The sequence below is a fragment of the Pyrus communis genome, chromosome 8 (genome assembly GCF_963583255.1).
Source record: "Pyrus communis chromosome 8, drPyrComm1.1, whole genome shotgun sequence".
NCBI classification, from domain to species: domain Eukaryota; kingdom Viridiplantae; phylum Streptophyta; class Magnoliopsida; order Rosales; family Rosaceae; genus Pyrus; species Pyrus communis.
The window spans coordinates 11,013,190-11,030,095 of NC_084810.1; the positions used below are offsets into that span (position 1 = coordinate 11,013,190).

Genomic DNA, 16,906 nt, shown 5'->3' on the forward strand with positions numbered 1-16,906 from the left:
GTATCCAAGAATTAGTTCATGGTAAGCAATGTGTACCCAATGGCGTGAATCGAACATTGGACCTCATTTCATGGAAAATTTGGATTGATGCCTTACCATATTTTTTGTACGAAAATCTACGCTCTATACTACTAAATATACTAAAAGAATCCTATTTGTTAACCAAAAAGGATAAAGTATGTTTGCACTTATTTTAACTAATTAGTACGTATTATGACTAGTTGTAGACATATTATTCTTGGACGATACTTGGATACTCACTAGTGAGTACACTATAGACTCACATTTTAATTTGGTCAAATCAAAAGATACCACATTTTTTTATTTCTAAAACCCAAAAAAAATTAACATGTTCATTATTTTTCAAAACAATGAAACAAGTATGAAAATATCATTTGAAATTTGAATTTCCATAAAATATGTAAAAATGATCATTGAACTTTCAACCTAGTCCAGAAATTGTCATTGAATTAACAATTCGTTAATTATGATCCTTGAATTACAAAATGTGGAGCATTGGTTATCTTTCGTCAACTTACTTACATGGGCATACATATATATAGCTAGGTTCCACAAGGACTAATTTTAAAATTTACTCTTTGGAGTAAAATGTAGAAAATCAGTCTCTAAATTTTCACCGTAGTGTACATTTCACTCTTTTTTAGGGCCATTAGTTGTCATTGACCCCAACAACTTCAAAAACTCCATGTATATATGTTTGTTTATTGTATGTGATCCCTATAAACAACTAGGGCAAATCAAGTTAAACCTCATTCTGCTACTTCTATTTTCTTCTATCATATTTGTTTTCCTTTTCTCTCTTTTTATGTGCTACTCTATTTTATGCATCATGTGCTCAATGAAATACTTTAGTTGAAAATCCTTAGCAATCTTCAATTACTCCATAGTATCTTACACCCACCATCCACATGCCTTTACAAATAATAGCAGCTGCCAACATATGTTGGCATAGACTTTCGACTTATGTTGACAGGAATTGACAGGTGTCTACTAGCTAGGTGATTGACGAAATGGCCCCATAATTTTTTTTTTTTTTTGGTTGATATTAAGACCCATTATTTAAAAATCTTTACTACCCAATGTCCATGGAGGCTATCGTTAACATCAAGAGGTTGGAGTGGTTTGTTCTAGTTTGGCCCGTATCGATTTCTAAGTTCCAAAACCGAAAAGAGGACGGTGTACACAGTTCGGTTCGAGTTCAACTGATTTTGGTCAACTTGATTTTTTATGCTCGGTTTAGTTTGGACCATATATATAGCAGGAACCGGGTCGTGTCAGTTAGTTGATGTTATTCGGGATCCTCATCGGATTCTTTTTGTGAGGATTCCGGAGATCTGTCAATCTTATTCATTCATCGTATATTGTGCGATAAAAAATTATTTTAAATATTTTTATTTAAAATTAACCACAAACAATACTTGACAAAAACTGATAACATAATGTATGATAAACGGACACGATTCATGAATTTTCAGGATTCTTACCAAAGGGATCCGTAGATGATCCTGTTGGATAAATAACTTAAGTGATACATCCGAGCCAAACGTACCGTTAACGATAAAACCTCATACCGAGTTGTGAAGTGTGGCTGTGGTTTCATTTATCTTCTTCAAATCAATGCTTCCTCTGTATTCTCCTTCACTTCACAATAAACCACCATTATCGCTGCAACCATTTTCTCTCACAAGTTATAAGCTTAAAACACGCATTTCTGAATTGCTAGATTCTGGCGACGGCGTTTGCAGGAAGAAGAACACAAACCCATATCGTAATTCTTCTTCTTCATCATCTTCCTGTATTGTTTATGCAGTAGAGAACGAGTCACAGCAGTTTGAGGTAGACCCAGATAAGGCCAGAGAAGCCCTTAAAAATCTTGACCAGCAACTTCAATCCAGCTCCCAAACTAAATTCCGCCCTCAAAAGGAAAAGGGTACTCTCTCTCTCTCTCTCTCTCTTCGTGACAATCACAAACAGTACGGCTGCAAATGGTGTGTGTTTACTTTTTCTGTTCTAGACCATGATTTGGTGTCCAGTTTTTTGGACGCCTTGATGGCCAAGGTAGTGATAGTGATTGTTATCGTGTTCTGTAGGACTCATGTTCCCGCTGTGTACCGATAACAATTTCTCTGTCTCCCTTGTTTGTTTCAGTTTGGCTTTTGCCACTGCGTTTTTAGTGAATTTTTCCATCAACCAAAAAAAGAAAGACCATGATTTACTTCCACCAATCTTATGTTTTGCATTAAGTTGTCCTAACCGCATTGTGAGATTACAATTTTAAGGGAGTTTTACTTTATCGAAACTGCAAAGCTACGGTATTTCATATGATCTTGCTATTATGTGAAGCAATTATGTCTGAAGTAGCATTTTCAATTTCATAGGCAGTTATATTAGGAAATAGAAATGAAACAAAATGATGGAATGTGGATGTTACGGCATGGCATGGTCATTGACTAGAAATTATTTTCACTGGTTGCAGCACCGGATGTGACTTTTTCAAGAGACCGAACAAAAGATGAACATGTTGAGGAATTTTCAGGGTCGTTTTTTGCAATCACGGCTGCTGTAGTCTTTGCTTTTACCGTTTTCTATAATGTGTTATTTTACACTGTTATAAAACCATCCATAGATGGACTAGAGGCAGCTCCATCCACAGTTGTTCAAAGAGAAATCCTAAAGGACCAGTTTTGAGCCGCCACCAGAAATTTATGTTCAAGACGGAAGCGCTCAATCATCTTTCAGCTAAGCTTATAAACTGGTTCTGGTTTGAATTTGTATGAGAATATGTTCACAAATAGAAGGGGGTAAGAATTAGTTTGTGCTTGTAATAATGTTAATAGTAATAATTACTTATTCAATGACCATGGCACTAAAACATGCTCTACAATTCTACATATATTGTGAGTACTATGTTGATACTGATTTTTAGACGTGCTTCAATCTATTTCGTCCTCATGTTTGATCATCAAGAAATTTACAATGTCGTCCTCTCCAGGTATGTAAAGCTTATGTGTAATTACATGAACTGATAAAGTTGACAGTTGGTATCATAGCATAGTTTTGTGTGATCAAGACCTGTAAAGGATACCACGATTAAAATCTGCATGTTTCTCATACGCGTCAACTCTTCCAGTTATGTGAATACATGCATGCAAAGCTAAATTATCTTGATCTTATTTTATGCTGCTTCTGTTCATCAATTTATGTGTAATATCAGATTAATATTGTTATAAATTGTTTCCGAATGCTATGGTGAATGATCGATTGTGATATCATAATTCAATTTTCTTCGTTATAACATATATGCTGCTGTTATTGACGTACGTTATTGAATGTCATATTGATTGTTTACTGATATACCACGACTTCAATCCAGTTTCTTTAGTTTTACTTGCAATCCAAGTTATTTTTATGTCTGTATAAAATAGCATGTATGATATGTATGTTAAGCATGATTTGATATTCAATTTATTCATCAATCATGCTTGAAGGAAAAAGAATTTTCTGATCAAAAGTTTTTCGAGAAACGTTGTATTAACAAAAACGGTACAACAAAGCAAAAGGGTAGGAACTAAATTTGTGCACCATCATAAGAGGTGGAGATGCACAAATCCAAGCAACCTTTAAAAGAGAAAACAAACATGAGCAAGCCAAAGACCGGGAGTGTTAGTCAAAAGCTCTTCGACAGTCAAGTTAGTAAGCAATATAAGACTCAAGTAGTGGGCCAGAGTATAAGTATGTCTTACTAGTGATGAACTCTAGAATGATGTATTTATACGCGTCGAGGAAGAGATATTTTAGGATAGTAGAATCCTTATTAAACAGGGAGAATGTCAGAGGATAACTAAGGATAGATATTGCATCCTCTTAGGAGTGTGATTACTTACGGCGCATGCCAATCTTTAAACTGTAAGGACTCCAAGATTATAGAAAACATACTAATTCATTGCTGGATTAGGTTTTCGTATCTTGCAGAACAAGCATGGTCAATCTCAACGAAGTCCTTATAGTTTGCCCACTGATTTTGAAATAGGATGATGGTGGCATCGTTGTTTCGTTTATTCAGCTTTGCAGCGAAGGTTGTCGAGTCCATGACTAGACTTTGAGGTATGCGTATTTTGACTCACCTTACTCCAAATATGGAAAATCATGATCCCACAATTGCCCTTAACTATGTATCTTAAGGAACTTGTTCCTCTTGAGTATGGATAGTTATCTAAAGGCCATGCTTTTTAGAGTAAGTCAGAATGCATACCATTTTAGTTCTTTTGATGCATGGCATCTTGGCTTCAAACCTTGTGAACTTTGTGAATGCTACGATGCACTCGAGTTGTTTTGTATTTAGGCGCATTACCTTGCAAATCATTCCATCAGTATGGCAATGATGGGGGCATCTTTGTTGCGTGTTCACAGAGAATGAGACTTTGTTCGTTATTGTGGAACCATGATTTTCTAAGGTCGGAGTAAGATTGATTGCAAGACAGTTACCTTAGAAGTCTAGTCATAGACTCAACAACTTTGTGTGAAGCTGGATTAACGGAGTACTAATGCCGCCACCATCATCCTCTTCCGAAGCGGTAGACGAATTTCGAGTGACTTCGCAAGAATGACCATCCTTGTTTTGCAGGACACGGGATCTGACCTGATATGAAATCAGCTAAATCCTCTATAGTCTTGGAGTTCATACAATATAGAAATCCACAAGTAATCACAACTCTTAATAGGGTGCAATATTAACTTTTATATATACTTTAGAATTCTTCTAGCTTAGAACAAGGATTCTACCCTGAAAAGGTCTCTCTCTTGACTGGTATAAATACACCCGTCTAGGTTTAACCTCTGGTAGTACATTCATCAAACTCTAATTCTCTTGTCAATCGCTTGAGTCTTATATTTGCTTACTAACTTGATCGTCGGAGAGCTTTTTGTTAGCCCCCCCATCTTAGGCTTGCTCACGGTTGTTTACTATTTTACAGATTACTCAGATTTGTGCCTCCACCATCCATTTCAGTGCACGAAGTTGGTTTCAACAATTTGTGTTTTCATTGAAAGTTAACTCATATTGCTCTCAACCAAATCACTCTACCTTTAGGAAGGCCTTTCCTAAATCATCTTGCTGCAATTGCGTTGTCCCCACGACGACGCTTGATGCTGACCCTAAGAACGATGTGGTTTTCACTGTAGATCAGATATGGGAAGATCTCATGGAGATATGCCTATCCCTATAAGATGTCCGAGAGAGCCCACTAGCCAAAGAACCAGCAAGACTCACTGACTTGAAGATGCGAGTGAAAGATCTTAAAGATGTCATCTCCTGTTTTAAAGAAGCATTGATTCAGCTAATCCAACCCAAATCTTAACAGAAATTCTTGATCTGAGTCCAGATGCGTCACACTAACGATCCGTTTTCGAAATACACCGTAGAAAGTTCAGAAGGCTCAAAGTCTTTATCCTATCCAGTACTGCAAGAAAGAAACATTTCCCAAGAAAATTGCATATTCGATGAACAAGAATATCTAGGAAAAACCCGAAAAGAAAGAAAAACGGCGTGCAAGAAGCCGCAGATGATGGCTTCAATCAACAAACCACTAACCATTGACTTCAATATCTTGATCTTCTTCGATTAAGACCTAGAGGATGTCCATTCTCCTTACCACGATGCCCTTGTTATCAAGGTTCAAATCTCAAACACCTTGGTCAGCCAAGTCTTAGTAAACAATGGTCAAGGGTAAACTTTCCCTGCAAATGATGGGCATTCTTGACAGCATCAGCAAGAGAAGAACCACCCTTTACACCCTCAATAGGGTTGCTGCGCTATTGAGAACATGAACATGATCCCACCTGGACCCAACTGTTGGACCAGTTATCCAGCGTAAATGAAATCCCAAAACCAAACAAAGCAAGATCATTAAAGCCGAGATTGATAAGCTCAAGGACGCCAACTTCATCGTCGAAGTACATAATCCGAACTGGCTGGCTAACGCTGTACTAGTATAGAAGAAAAATGGAAAATTGAGGGTGTGTGTTGGCTTTACAAACTTAAAACAAGGTGTGCCCAAAAAATCCATACGCCCTCTACGGATTGACCTGCTCACATATTTGACTATAGGTCACGAGTTGCTAAGCTTCATAAACGTTTACTTTGGCTACAAGTAGATAAAGATGTACAAACTAGACATGGAAGCAACGTTCTTTGTTATCGACCGAGGTACATACTATTACAAAGTTATGTCATTTGGTCTTAAATATATAGGGGTAACCTATCAAAGACTTGTTTATCAAATCTTCAGAGAAAAAATCGGAGAAAAGCTAGAAGTCTACGTAGACGACATGGTCGTCAAGGGGAAAAAATAAAAAGACCATCTGATCCACCACCATGAGTCATTCGATCTGCTCCGAAAATGCAACATAAAGTTAAATAAAAAAAATTCACCTTCAGAGTAGGATCAAGCAAATTCCTGGGGTACCTGGTTAGCAAACTTGGAATCAAATCCAACCCGGATTAGATCACGACTATCATAAAGATGTAATCGCCCAAAATTGTGAAGGAGATACAAAGCTCGACAAGAAGAGCAGCCGCCCTTAGCCTATTCCTCTCACGATCCCTCGATAAGTGCAAACCTTTCTTCTCTGCAATAAAGAAAAGTAAAGGCCTACACTTGACAGACAAGTGTGAAAGGGCCTTTACAAAGTTAAAAGAATACTTGTCCAAGCTGGTAAACGGAGAAGACTTGCACCTAAATATGCCAGTGTCAGATTGCGTAATAAATCCAACCTTGATTCAAGAAGAGTCAGGGGAGTAGAAACTATTATACTATGTACCAAAAACTCTTATTGAACCAAAGACTAGATGCCAAAAAAATGGAAAACTCATCCTCACGTTGGTAGCAGCAGCCAGAAAGCTTTGACCATACTTCTAATCATTCAGAGTAGTCCAGATGATGGAGTATCCGCTGCGATCCATTCTGCACAACCTCAATACATCTTCTAGGGTCACCAAATGGCCTATTGAGTTGGGGCAACACGAGATTATCTATTAGCTTGGACTTCGTAGCAGAATTCACTATAGCAGCATAAGATATTATGAGCATTGCAGACTCTCAAAGATAGCTTAAAAACCCCTGCCTTTAGAAACTCTACGTAGAAAAATCATCGAATATAAAAGGGTTATAGGTAGGAATGATCTTGGTAACGTCATATGAATATATACTTGGGTAAGCTTTAAAGCTCAAGTTTAAGGTAGGTAATAACAAAATGGAATACAAGGTGCTCCCAACAGGACTCAGGGTGGTAGTAGAACTAGGGGTGGGTAAACGAGGATAGGAACCACGGGTTGGGGAGGGTATGGGTTGGTTCCTAATTTTTAAAAAGAGAAACGGGGCGGGGCGGGGCGGGCCTTTGAAAATTTAAAGGCAGGCCGGTTCCAGAAGTATAGAAAAATGGGTACCGGGACTGGCCCATTTGTAATTACAATGGACAGATGAGATTGAAGATAAAGCTACCATTCAATTTGAATTGTAAGTTTTACCCTAGGTTCTCTCTCTCGAGTCTTCGACTCTGTCTAGAGACTGGACCCTGAGCTTATTATCTCTCACAGTCAAGCGTGTGTCGTCCCTTCCCCTTCGTCACTCTTCATCAGTCATCTCCTCCCTCTATCACTCTCTGTCAGTCATCTCTTCCCTCCGTCACTGTTTGTCAATCATCCCCCAAAACCCTCCTCCAACGGTGGTCTAGCACCTGCTCGAGAGAGAGTTCCAGCAAACATACCTAGATAATGCGAACCAGATGAAGTTGGTTTCGAGGATAAAGAAGATTCAAGAAGAATTGTCGACTTTGGAAGATCAATGACGCGAACTTCTTTCGGCCAATCAGGTAATTTTCAATTTTTTTTTCAAATAAAATTGGGAAACTTTAGTTTTTAATTTTGATTTTTGGGTTTTGGGTTTTGAAGGATTTAATTGATAAGGTGAGGATAACTCTGGTTGGGAATAGAAACCAATTGCATCAACTCTATTGTTTGGTGTGGGCAGGGTCTGAATTTGGAGCGCCCAATGTTCGGATTCAGGAAGATCCACGTCAGCGTCTTGTACTCTGACGATGTCACTTCCTGGAATAAGTTGAGGAAACCCAAGACCCATATGGGTTTTCATTAATCTACAGGTATGGTTTGAGGAGATTTATAACTTTGTATTAGTTACAGATTGATGGGTTTTCCTGCTGAAACTTGTTCCCTAATAAGTATAGCTCTATTGACGGCCAATTTGTTCATCAAGTCATAAGTTATATGTCCTGCTTCTGTTTTCCTGTTCACCATTTTACTACCTTCTTTCTTCTTTGTACATTGTTTAGTTTTGAGGTTGATAAAAATAGTCAAAAGCTTTTGCTTTCAATATAGGCAAAGTTTCTGTGGAAGGTAAAGTGGATCACAAGTTTGATATGAAGCCTCACAGTACTAACATTGAGTAGTATGGGAAGCTGTGTCATGAAAGGACAAACAAATCCATGATCAAGAACAGACAAATACATGTACCATTTTCTTCCATGTGTTTCTGATACAATAGTTTCGATGGTATATGAATAACAGATTTTGATTGTCTCTTTTGTTGCTTTTAATTTATTCCAAAGATGATCGACAATGACCGATGAGTACTTATGAGGCCCATACCTGGGATGATTGGTTTGGTTTCATCCACCTCTAAGATATTCGTTGATTCTTATTCATTCATTTCTACAAACTAACACCAAAACAAGGAATTACCTATTCATATCTGAATTAAGAACAAGAAGACAATGTTCCAGACTTTCCATTCTGTTTTGGAAGTATTTATGAATAAGTAATTCCTGTGTTCTTGATAATTGTTGTGGAGAGGTCATGTAATTTGATTATGGGTATGAGCTCAAGAAGACTTCCAACAGTAATTGTAATTTGTAGGTAACATAGGCATGCTTGAATTACAGTTCCTTTGAAGAAAAACATGTCTTTGATTTGGAATCCAAGTTTAAACATTTTAATTCTACCATCTTTTGCGTAAATGAGTTCAGTGGCTTGTTTTTCAATTTTCAAAAAGAAATTGAAAAAGTATTTGTCGAATACATATTTCTCTTTGTTTGATTAATAAATACTTCCATTATCTCTCTCTTGACAATTAGGCACATTAACATTTTGATTGAATTATTATCAAATTATTATCTCTCTCTTGACAATCTTCAGATAGAATAATTATAATGTGAACATATTGGGGGTTGGATGTCATTTTGATGTTATTCTTTTTCTTATAGATTCAATGAGGAATGATGTTGGAAGTTTGATGTCATTGCAGATGTTAATGTGGATGTTATTTTGGTTTTAATGTTTACGTTTTGTTTGGATTTGGAATAGCTCCTGTAATCTGTCTGTGCAGAAGCTTGAAGCAGCTCTTGTAATTTTTGAAAATGTCTATGCTGCTGCAGTGCAGTTTTATAAAAATGTATTTTTGAAAAAAAGAAAAATAGAGTTGGACTGGTCCTGAACCAGCCTGTTTGAAATGGGTCGGGTTAAGTTCGGTTCCAAAACTCAAAATCTCTCTACCCGGCCTGGCCCGGCTCGTTACAGTTTATAATGGGTAGGGTTAGGTTCTTCCAAATTTGGGCCCGGCCTAACCCGTGCCCACCCCTAAGTAGACCTCCAGGTGAAAGAATTGTTAATCCATTGCGATTCGATGCTTATAATCAACCAAGTCACAGAAGACTACGCTGCACATCACCCTACGATGAGGCTTTACTTGAACAAAATTAAATTGCTGCTAAAAAAAATTCGAATTGTATGAAATCCAGCAAATCTTGATAGGAGAAAATCGCCACACTGACGCTTTGGAAAACATAGCCTCGACCGTCGACCACTTCCTTCTGCGCACGATCTTTTTCAATACCTTAATGTCCCAAGCATCTGCGAACTGAAGCTAGAAGTAATTGCAACCATCGACAACTGACAGAACTAAATAGATGAAATCATCAACTATATCATAGACGGAAAGCTACCTGACAATCACCACTTGGCCAGGAAACTTGTTTAAAAGGCTTCGAGATAAATAATCATCCGTAAATAGTTTTATCGACGTTCATATTCTAGAGGCAGGCTTGCAGTCCTAAACGACATCTATTCTGGAATATGCGACAACCATGCCAGAGGAAGATTGCTAGCACAGAAGGGGGTGTTAACCGCATGATACTATTGGCCTACCATGAGTCAAGACACCACAAGTTGCGCCTAAAATTGTGATAAATGTCAAAGGTACGCCCCCATGAACCATCAACATGCACAAGAACTTAATACTTTAATAGGGTCATGGACTTTCGTGCAATAGGGCATCAATTTGATTGGGCCGCTAAAAAAAGCACAAGGAAATAAGGAATATTTAATAGTGGCAATATATTACTTCTTGAAGTGGATCAAGAAGGAACCTCTGCCGAGAATCATAAGCACGACTGTCAAATCTTTTGTTTGGAAAAATATCATCTGCCAATTTAAAGTTGCCCATACCATACTCACAGACAATGGGATGTAGTTTACGAGTTAAGAAGTCACAAATTCGTATAAAGAACTTAGGATCTGTTATCTCACTTCCACTCCAAGATAACACAAGGTAATGGGCAGAGAGAAGCTTTAAACAAGACCATCTTACAATGTTTAAAGAAAAGACTCGAAAAGAAAAGTAAATGGACAAAAGAGCTGCCGGGGGTCTTATGGCATACCGTACAATAGTTCGAAAAACACCATTTTCCATAGTTTACAAAGCAGAAGCCGTCATGTTAGTCCAAGTCACCATAATACTGAATCTGTATATCAAATAATGGAATACCAATAATCCTCAAGTCAAACCTTGACTTCGCAGAAGAACGATAAGAATGCGCTTAGGTCCGACTTGCCGCCTACTAACAACAGATCCGATCATATTACAATAAAGGCATTAAACTTCAAAGCTTATTAGGATCTAGTCCAAAGAAAAGTCTTTGAAAACACAAAGATACCAGGATAAGGCAAGCTCGGAGCAAACTGAGAAGGATATGTAGGTCGTCCATTCCAAACTCAATTGGAATGTCGCCGTCTACGTGAAGACAAATCCATGGAGAACTCATCTCTTTAACCACTTGTCATAGATTGTTCGTCAAAGATGATCACTGATGTAAAATTTATATTACATCATCTTTTCCTAGAACTACACGAGTGATTTGATTCTCATTCCCAGAGATATATAAGCAATCCTTTTTGGACTCAATCACACCCCTTTGTCAAGCAATCATATTTCCTTTATCAATAAAGAAATTATGAAGTTTGTTTATCTTATGTTCAAAGTTTGTGTCTTTCTTTTTTTGGTGATGAATAGAATACCTCAATCACTTGGGCAAAACGTAAACTTTGAAAACTTCGCATGATTGTAAGTCTAAAAAATTCAAAGTAACACTATCAGAGTAGTCTCTTTTAGCCAATTTTGTATTGCTTAGTTAGCAACTTGGGAAACTCGAGCCATAATAAGCACGATTATGATTGGCAGGCTACGGGCACACACACATGGTGCCCTAACTTAGAAGCTTAGTGCGTTAGAAAGGTTGTGGGTTATAACATTCAAACCTAGATTGTACGCAATTGAAGGAATAGTTAAAAAGCCGATCCGGAAATCATCTGAGGGTGGCTCTAAAATCCAACCATGTGTTCAGCAGGTCTAAAAGGGGCATCTATAGTAGGCAATCCCCAAGATGAATTTTATTCCAACAGAGCTCTGATACATATAAAATTCTTTAGCCAAGTTAGCTGAGGTAGTCCAATCAGCAATGTGTGCATATTGCAATAGATATCGCCAATGGCCACTCTTTGCAAAGTGTGCCCATGTGATACTCATCATCATTATGATCTTTATGGCACGATGCTCAAGATTGCATGTCTAAATCCAAAATGTCTTTATTACTCCACAAAGAATCAAATTACCATTAGAAAAAAGAAAACCAAACTAAACGTAGTCTAGCTTATTCTGAAATGCATGGTCTTTAGATAACTATCCATCCTTAAACGGAAAAAGTGCTTTTTAGATACATAGTTAGGGCCATTGTGGGACCATGATTTTTTAGAGCCAGAGTAAGGCTGATTAAAATACAGTTACCTAAGAAGTCTGGTTATAAACTTAACAGCTTTAAGTGGAGCTGGATTAACAAAACAATTGTGCCACCATCATTATGTCTCGGAGCAATAGTTAAAGTTCGAGCGACTTCACTGGAATAACCATGCTTATTTCGTAGGGATCTGATTCAGTCTGAAATCAACTAGATCTTCTATAAGTCTTGGAGTTCCTATAATCTAGGAATTGGAGTGGGCAACAAGGAATCATAACTCCTAAGAGGGTACAATATCTACTTCTAGATATCTTCTAGGATTCTCCCAGCTTATAATAAGGTCTCTATCCTAAAAAGGTCTCTTTCCCGACTAGTATAAATATAGCCATCGAGGGTTTAACTCTGGTAACATAATCATCTTGGCCACCACTAGATTCTTATATTTTCTTACTAATTTGACCATCGAATAGCCTTTGGCTGGCACACCCTTTTCCCCAGTCTTAGGCTTGCTCACAATTGTTTGCTATATTACAGGTTACTCGTATTTGTGCTTCCACCATCCATGGTGGTGCACGAAATTGGTTCTAATAGTTACTTTCCCAATTAACTTCAATCGTCGGATTTGTTGATCTTGAGGTGCGACGATCCGAATTTAACGGTGAGATTCTCCTTCAAATATTTCTAGATCTCTTCTGTGATTTCCTAAAAAAATTCCCAAATTATTACTTTTGTTCAAGAAAAAACCATTGGTCTAATTTATTAAAATTTAGGTGGTTTTAGTTTATAGGATCGAGGGTTACCCATTGGTGCTGGTGGCGACGATCAATTTGCCAGAAAGCAGTATGAATCGTCGTCAGAAATTTTCTACAGAACCAGGTCGAAAAACCCGAAAGGGTCAAACACGCAGGTTACCATTCTATAACAGGTAAGTGTCTCCAATAATTTTGGGGCCTTCTATTTATAAAAGGTCTAAATGGCAGAAGTACCTCTGACTTTGCTCACATATTTCTCTATCGTTACAACTGAATTTCATGAACGGTTTTCACCTACATATTTCTTGGATCGAGCTCTGTTGGAAAATACTAAGAGTGACCCTGAAAGGTCTGTGTAGAACTAGGATTTTCAAAGGCCGAGGTAAGGCTGATCGGAATGGTCATTTCACATCATTCGGGAATAAAATACATTATTTTAAGATACAGGTTATATCACATCCCCGCTTCTTATAGTAGCAAGCCTTTCAAAAGTCGATCCAGAATTAACCACAGACTTTAGCTTCTTTTGGAGTAAGATTTCCTAGGCTCAGCAGCTTCCTTTTTATCCTTTGAAGGAGATAGCTCGATAACAAACTTTCTAGAAGCCGCAGAACTCCCAAAATATCAGAGGAAGTCCTTGATTTCTTCTTAACTAAAGGTCCAACAAATTGGCCAACGTACCAATGAGGCCATGGGCCTCTCTTGCGACTCCAGCCATGCCGACCTTCTACTTTATCGTCTCCAGCCGCACCAATTCCTGCTCCGCCACTCCAGTCACATTAATTCAGATATACAGCTCCTAGCCGCAGCTTAACACTCCATGCACTCATCCTAAGAAGCTATATTAGCAGCCCACTTAGCAAGCCCAACCTGCATTGGTGCTAGCATCTACTCCGAATAGGCCCTGCAACCCACTGATACACTACACCTCAGTTACCTCGTGGTAGCAACATGAAAGAGAAGAACAATTTTTTTACCTTTTGGTGAGACAACAACAACAAAAAAGGTGACAGTCAACTCTTCACGAGGTAAGCAAAGAAGAAAACTGGGGGAATGGGCACAATTTCCTTTGGTTTTCTCTCTTTCATGTTTGGAAAATAGTTATTCTTTAGCTTTATTTAATCCTCCGCTTAAGGTAAAATTAAATAATATATAGGCAGTTTGACTCATCTCCTAAATGACTTTCACTACAAGTTAGATCTCATAATCCAATGCAGTCGATGATCCACTTTTGGCGAACCCACTTAACTTGAAATTTCAACACCTCTTGCACATCCCTACTGTAGCATAGCATGTGTGGGGGCCTTTATGGAGAAAAAAATATTTTGAAAAATCCTAGAGTTGACATGGGGACTTTTACCCACAAGAAATGAGAATGCTCTCATTAAAATGGCGAGGCTCAAATCAGTTCCACGAGTAGTACGACCACCAAGAAGACCTGAGCTGATGACTACAACTTCTCCAAACTCCTCTGCTCATGGTAAGGAGAAAAGTCAAGGAAATTAAAGATGGAATTGATAACCAAATCCTATCTATAAAGCATTCCTTATTGAAAATCAACTTAATTAGGCAAGGAATCACAATAAAATCCAATCAAGGATACTACGAGATAATCCCAAAATATTATTTCACTTATAATATATTTGGGATAATTCTCTCCTTTATCCAATGGATGACACAACTTGACTAACTACATGATGATACATGGCGTGGAAAACCCTAGACATGTGGATGGCCCTATGCTCTATAAATACATCATTCTACACCAAATTAAGGTAAGCTTTTTATACGCAATTAAGCCCTAAACTTTCTTTTTTTCTTCAGAAGAATTGACTTAGGCATCAGAGATCCATTGGTAAACCTCCCCCAACCTCTGTAGATGCGTGGCTTTGGTCCTTGATCAAAAGTGTTTAATTGCTTTGTAGGTACAAATTCATTAAGACTGAAGACATCTGTTACCTAAACAACATCTTCAAATATTTTTTTTAATTGATTATTAAATTCATTTTATAATTTTATTATCATTTTTGTATTAGAATATTTTTTATTATTGTTAATGTAATAAAATAATAGTTTAATTTAACAGAGAAAAACTGTAAATGATGTCAAAGTGCCACATAGGGTTAATGACACACCTCGACCCGGAATGTCCACTAGGACCCCGAATCGAGCTGTGCTGGCCGACACCTGGAAGGTGACGAAACCATAAAGTGTGATAATGTATAAAATGTGAATAAATTAAAATCTAAAAGTGCTTCAGTACACGAGTGCGCAATGAGCGGGTCTGGACCCATTTCACGTGTAATACAGAGCATATGTATAGTACAGTAAGGTAAGATAATGATTATACCATCATAAGAAAACATCTGTACTGAAAAGTGCCACAAATCCTCGTCAATACAGAACTCTGCTGCTAGAACCTGGAGGGGTGCAAAAATAGAACATGTGAGTGAGTGAAACAAAACTTTTCAAACCAATTTCAATTACCAAATGCAGTAACCCCTCGCCGTAACACCTGTATAATTTCCAGAAAATTATACTATGTAGAAGTATGAAATTAAATGTATACTAACAGTAAATCCAGAAATATACCACTATTCAACATCTCATTAGCAATATAAATAATCATGTGCTTAATAACCCATACTAGCACGCAAGTCGGAATCACCTATGGTGGCCTGTACGACTGCACCCATATCTCATCAACCAATGCTAGCACATAAGTCGGAGTCACCTATAGTGACATGTATGACTTATCCATATCTCATCAATCAATCCTAGTACACAAGTCGGAGTCACCTATAGTGACCTGTACGATTGAATCAATAGCTAAATAAGTCTACCTGCACATGAGTCAGAACCACCTAAAGTGGTATGTACGACATGACTGGGTGTAAATACGCTCAAGTGCTACGATCACGTGAAGACTATGCGAATAATTGCAGGTCAACTACGAGTCGGGACCACCTATTGTGGTATGTACGACATAACTGTGCACCTACCTTGGATCCAAGGTGAGCGTAAGGTGCGGGAGGTGAACATCACATGAAGGACTGTGCCTTGGCCACGGACGGGAGCACTAACACCGGGGTGCAGGTTTATGAGCTCTCAATGCATCTCAACATAACATGTACGACTCATGGGCAACCTGTACGATAGTGTCGGAGTTGCCTATGATTACAACCTATACGATAATGTCAGAGTTACCTAAAACATAAATATAGTCATGCCATAACTCGATCATTTCGAGTAACACCATAAACTCACCTGAACTTACCTGTGCATCCTGCGTTCCTCTTCGCACTTCAAAGCATTTACAGTAATTATGTGTAGATAATATACATATGGATATGTCATGATGCAATCTAAAACTCAACCATAACATAGTGTTTCCAAATATATAAATATAACATGGCGTGAAATGCATAATCTATAACACCCCACTTCCAAACTATTTATTTTCATGAATAATTATCGGTGATAAGCCCAACTAGACACTAGTTTAATTAACTATCATTACTTACGTTTCCTTACTTCAATTTCTTGATTCTTCACACATTGATTTATGACCAACATTTAACCACCAAATCATAGGGTTAAATCTCACATTTTCACCAGTGTCCCTCACGTTGCTCAATTCCCCAAACAAGGCTATTGTCTCAATTATTTAGTCTCATTTATTATATGGCTGCATCTAACATCTCTTTAGACTGCCTATGTACCCTAAACAGGGATCAAGCCATTCGTAGTTCGTACTAGTCCTCCAAAGAATTCACAAAAATTATATGAAATATTCAATTTATAAACATTTGTGGAGACGTCAATCTTATATATATATATATATATACACACACGATAGAAGGGAAAAGACCCACTCACCTTAGATTAGCGCTTTAACTCCCAAGCACGAATATTGAGACGTCATGAACAATCCTCACCTAAAACAATTATTCAGTCACGTCTCATAACACTTATCCATAGAACCCGTAATTTACATAAAACACATCCGAATGACATTCTGAAATGATTTGAGATCCATTGACCAAAAGTCA

At 37.7% G+C, this 16,906-nt stretch overlaps 1 protein-coding gene across 1 annotated transcript; it reads left to right on the plus strand.

Moving 5' to 3' along the window:
* Positions 1 to 1,587: 1,587 nt before the first annotated feature.
* LOC137741507 (uncharacterized) lies at positions 1,588 to 2,817 on the plus strand. The gene is made up of 2 exons (XM_068481213.1): positions 1,588 to 1,951; positions 2,498 to 2,817. The coding sequence occupies exons 1-2, from the start codon at positions 1,639 to 1,641 to the stop codon at positions 2,707 to 2,709; spliced, it is 525 nt and encodes a 174-aa protein (XP_068337314.1). The 5' UTR covers positions 1,588 to 1,638; the 3' UTR covers positions 2,710 to 2,817.
* Positions 2,818 to 16,906: the final 14,089 nt, after the last annotated feature.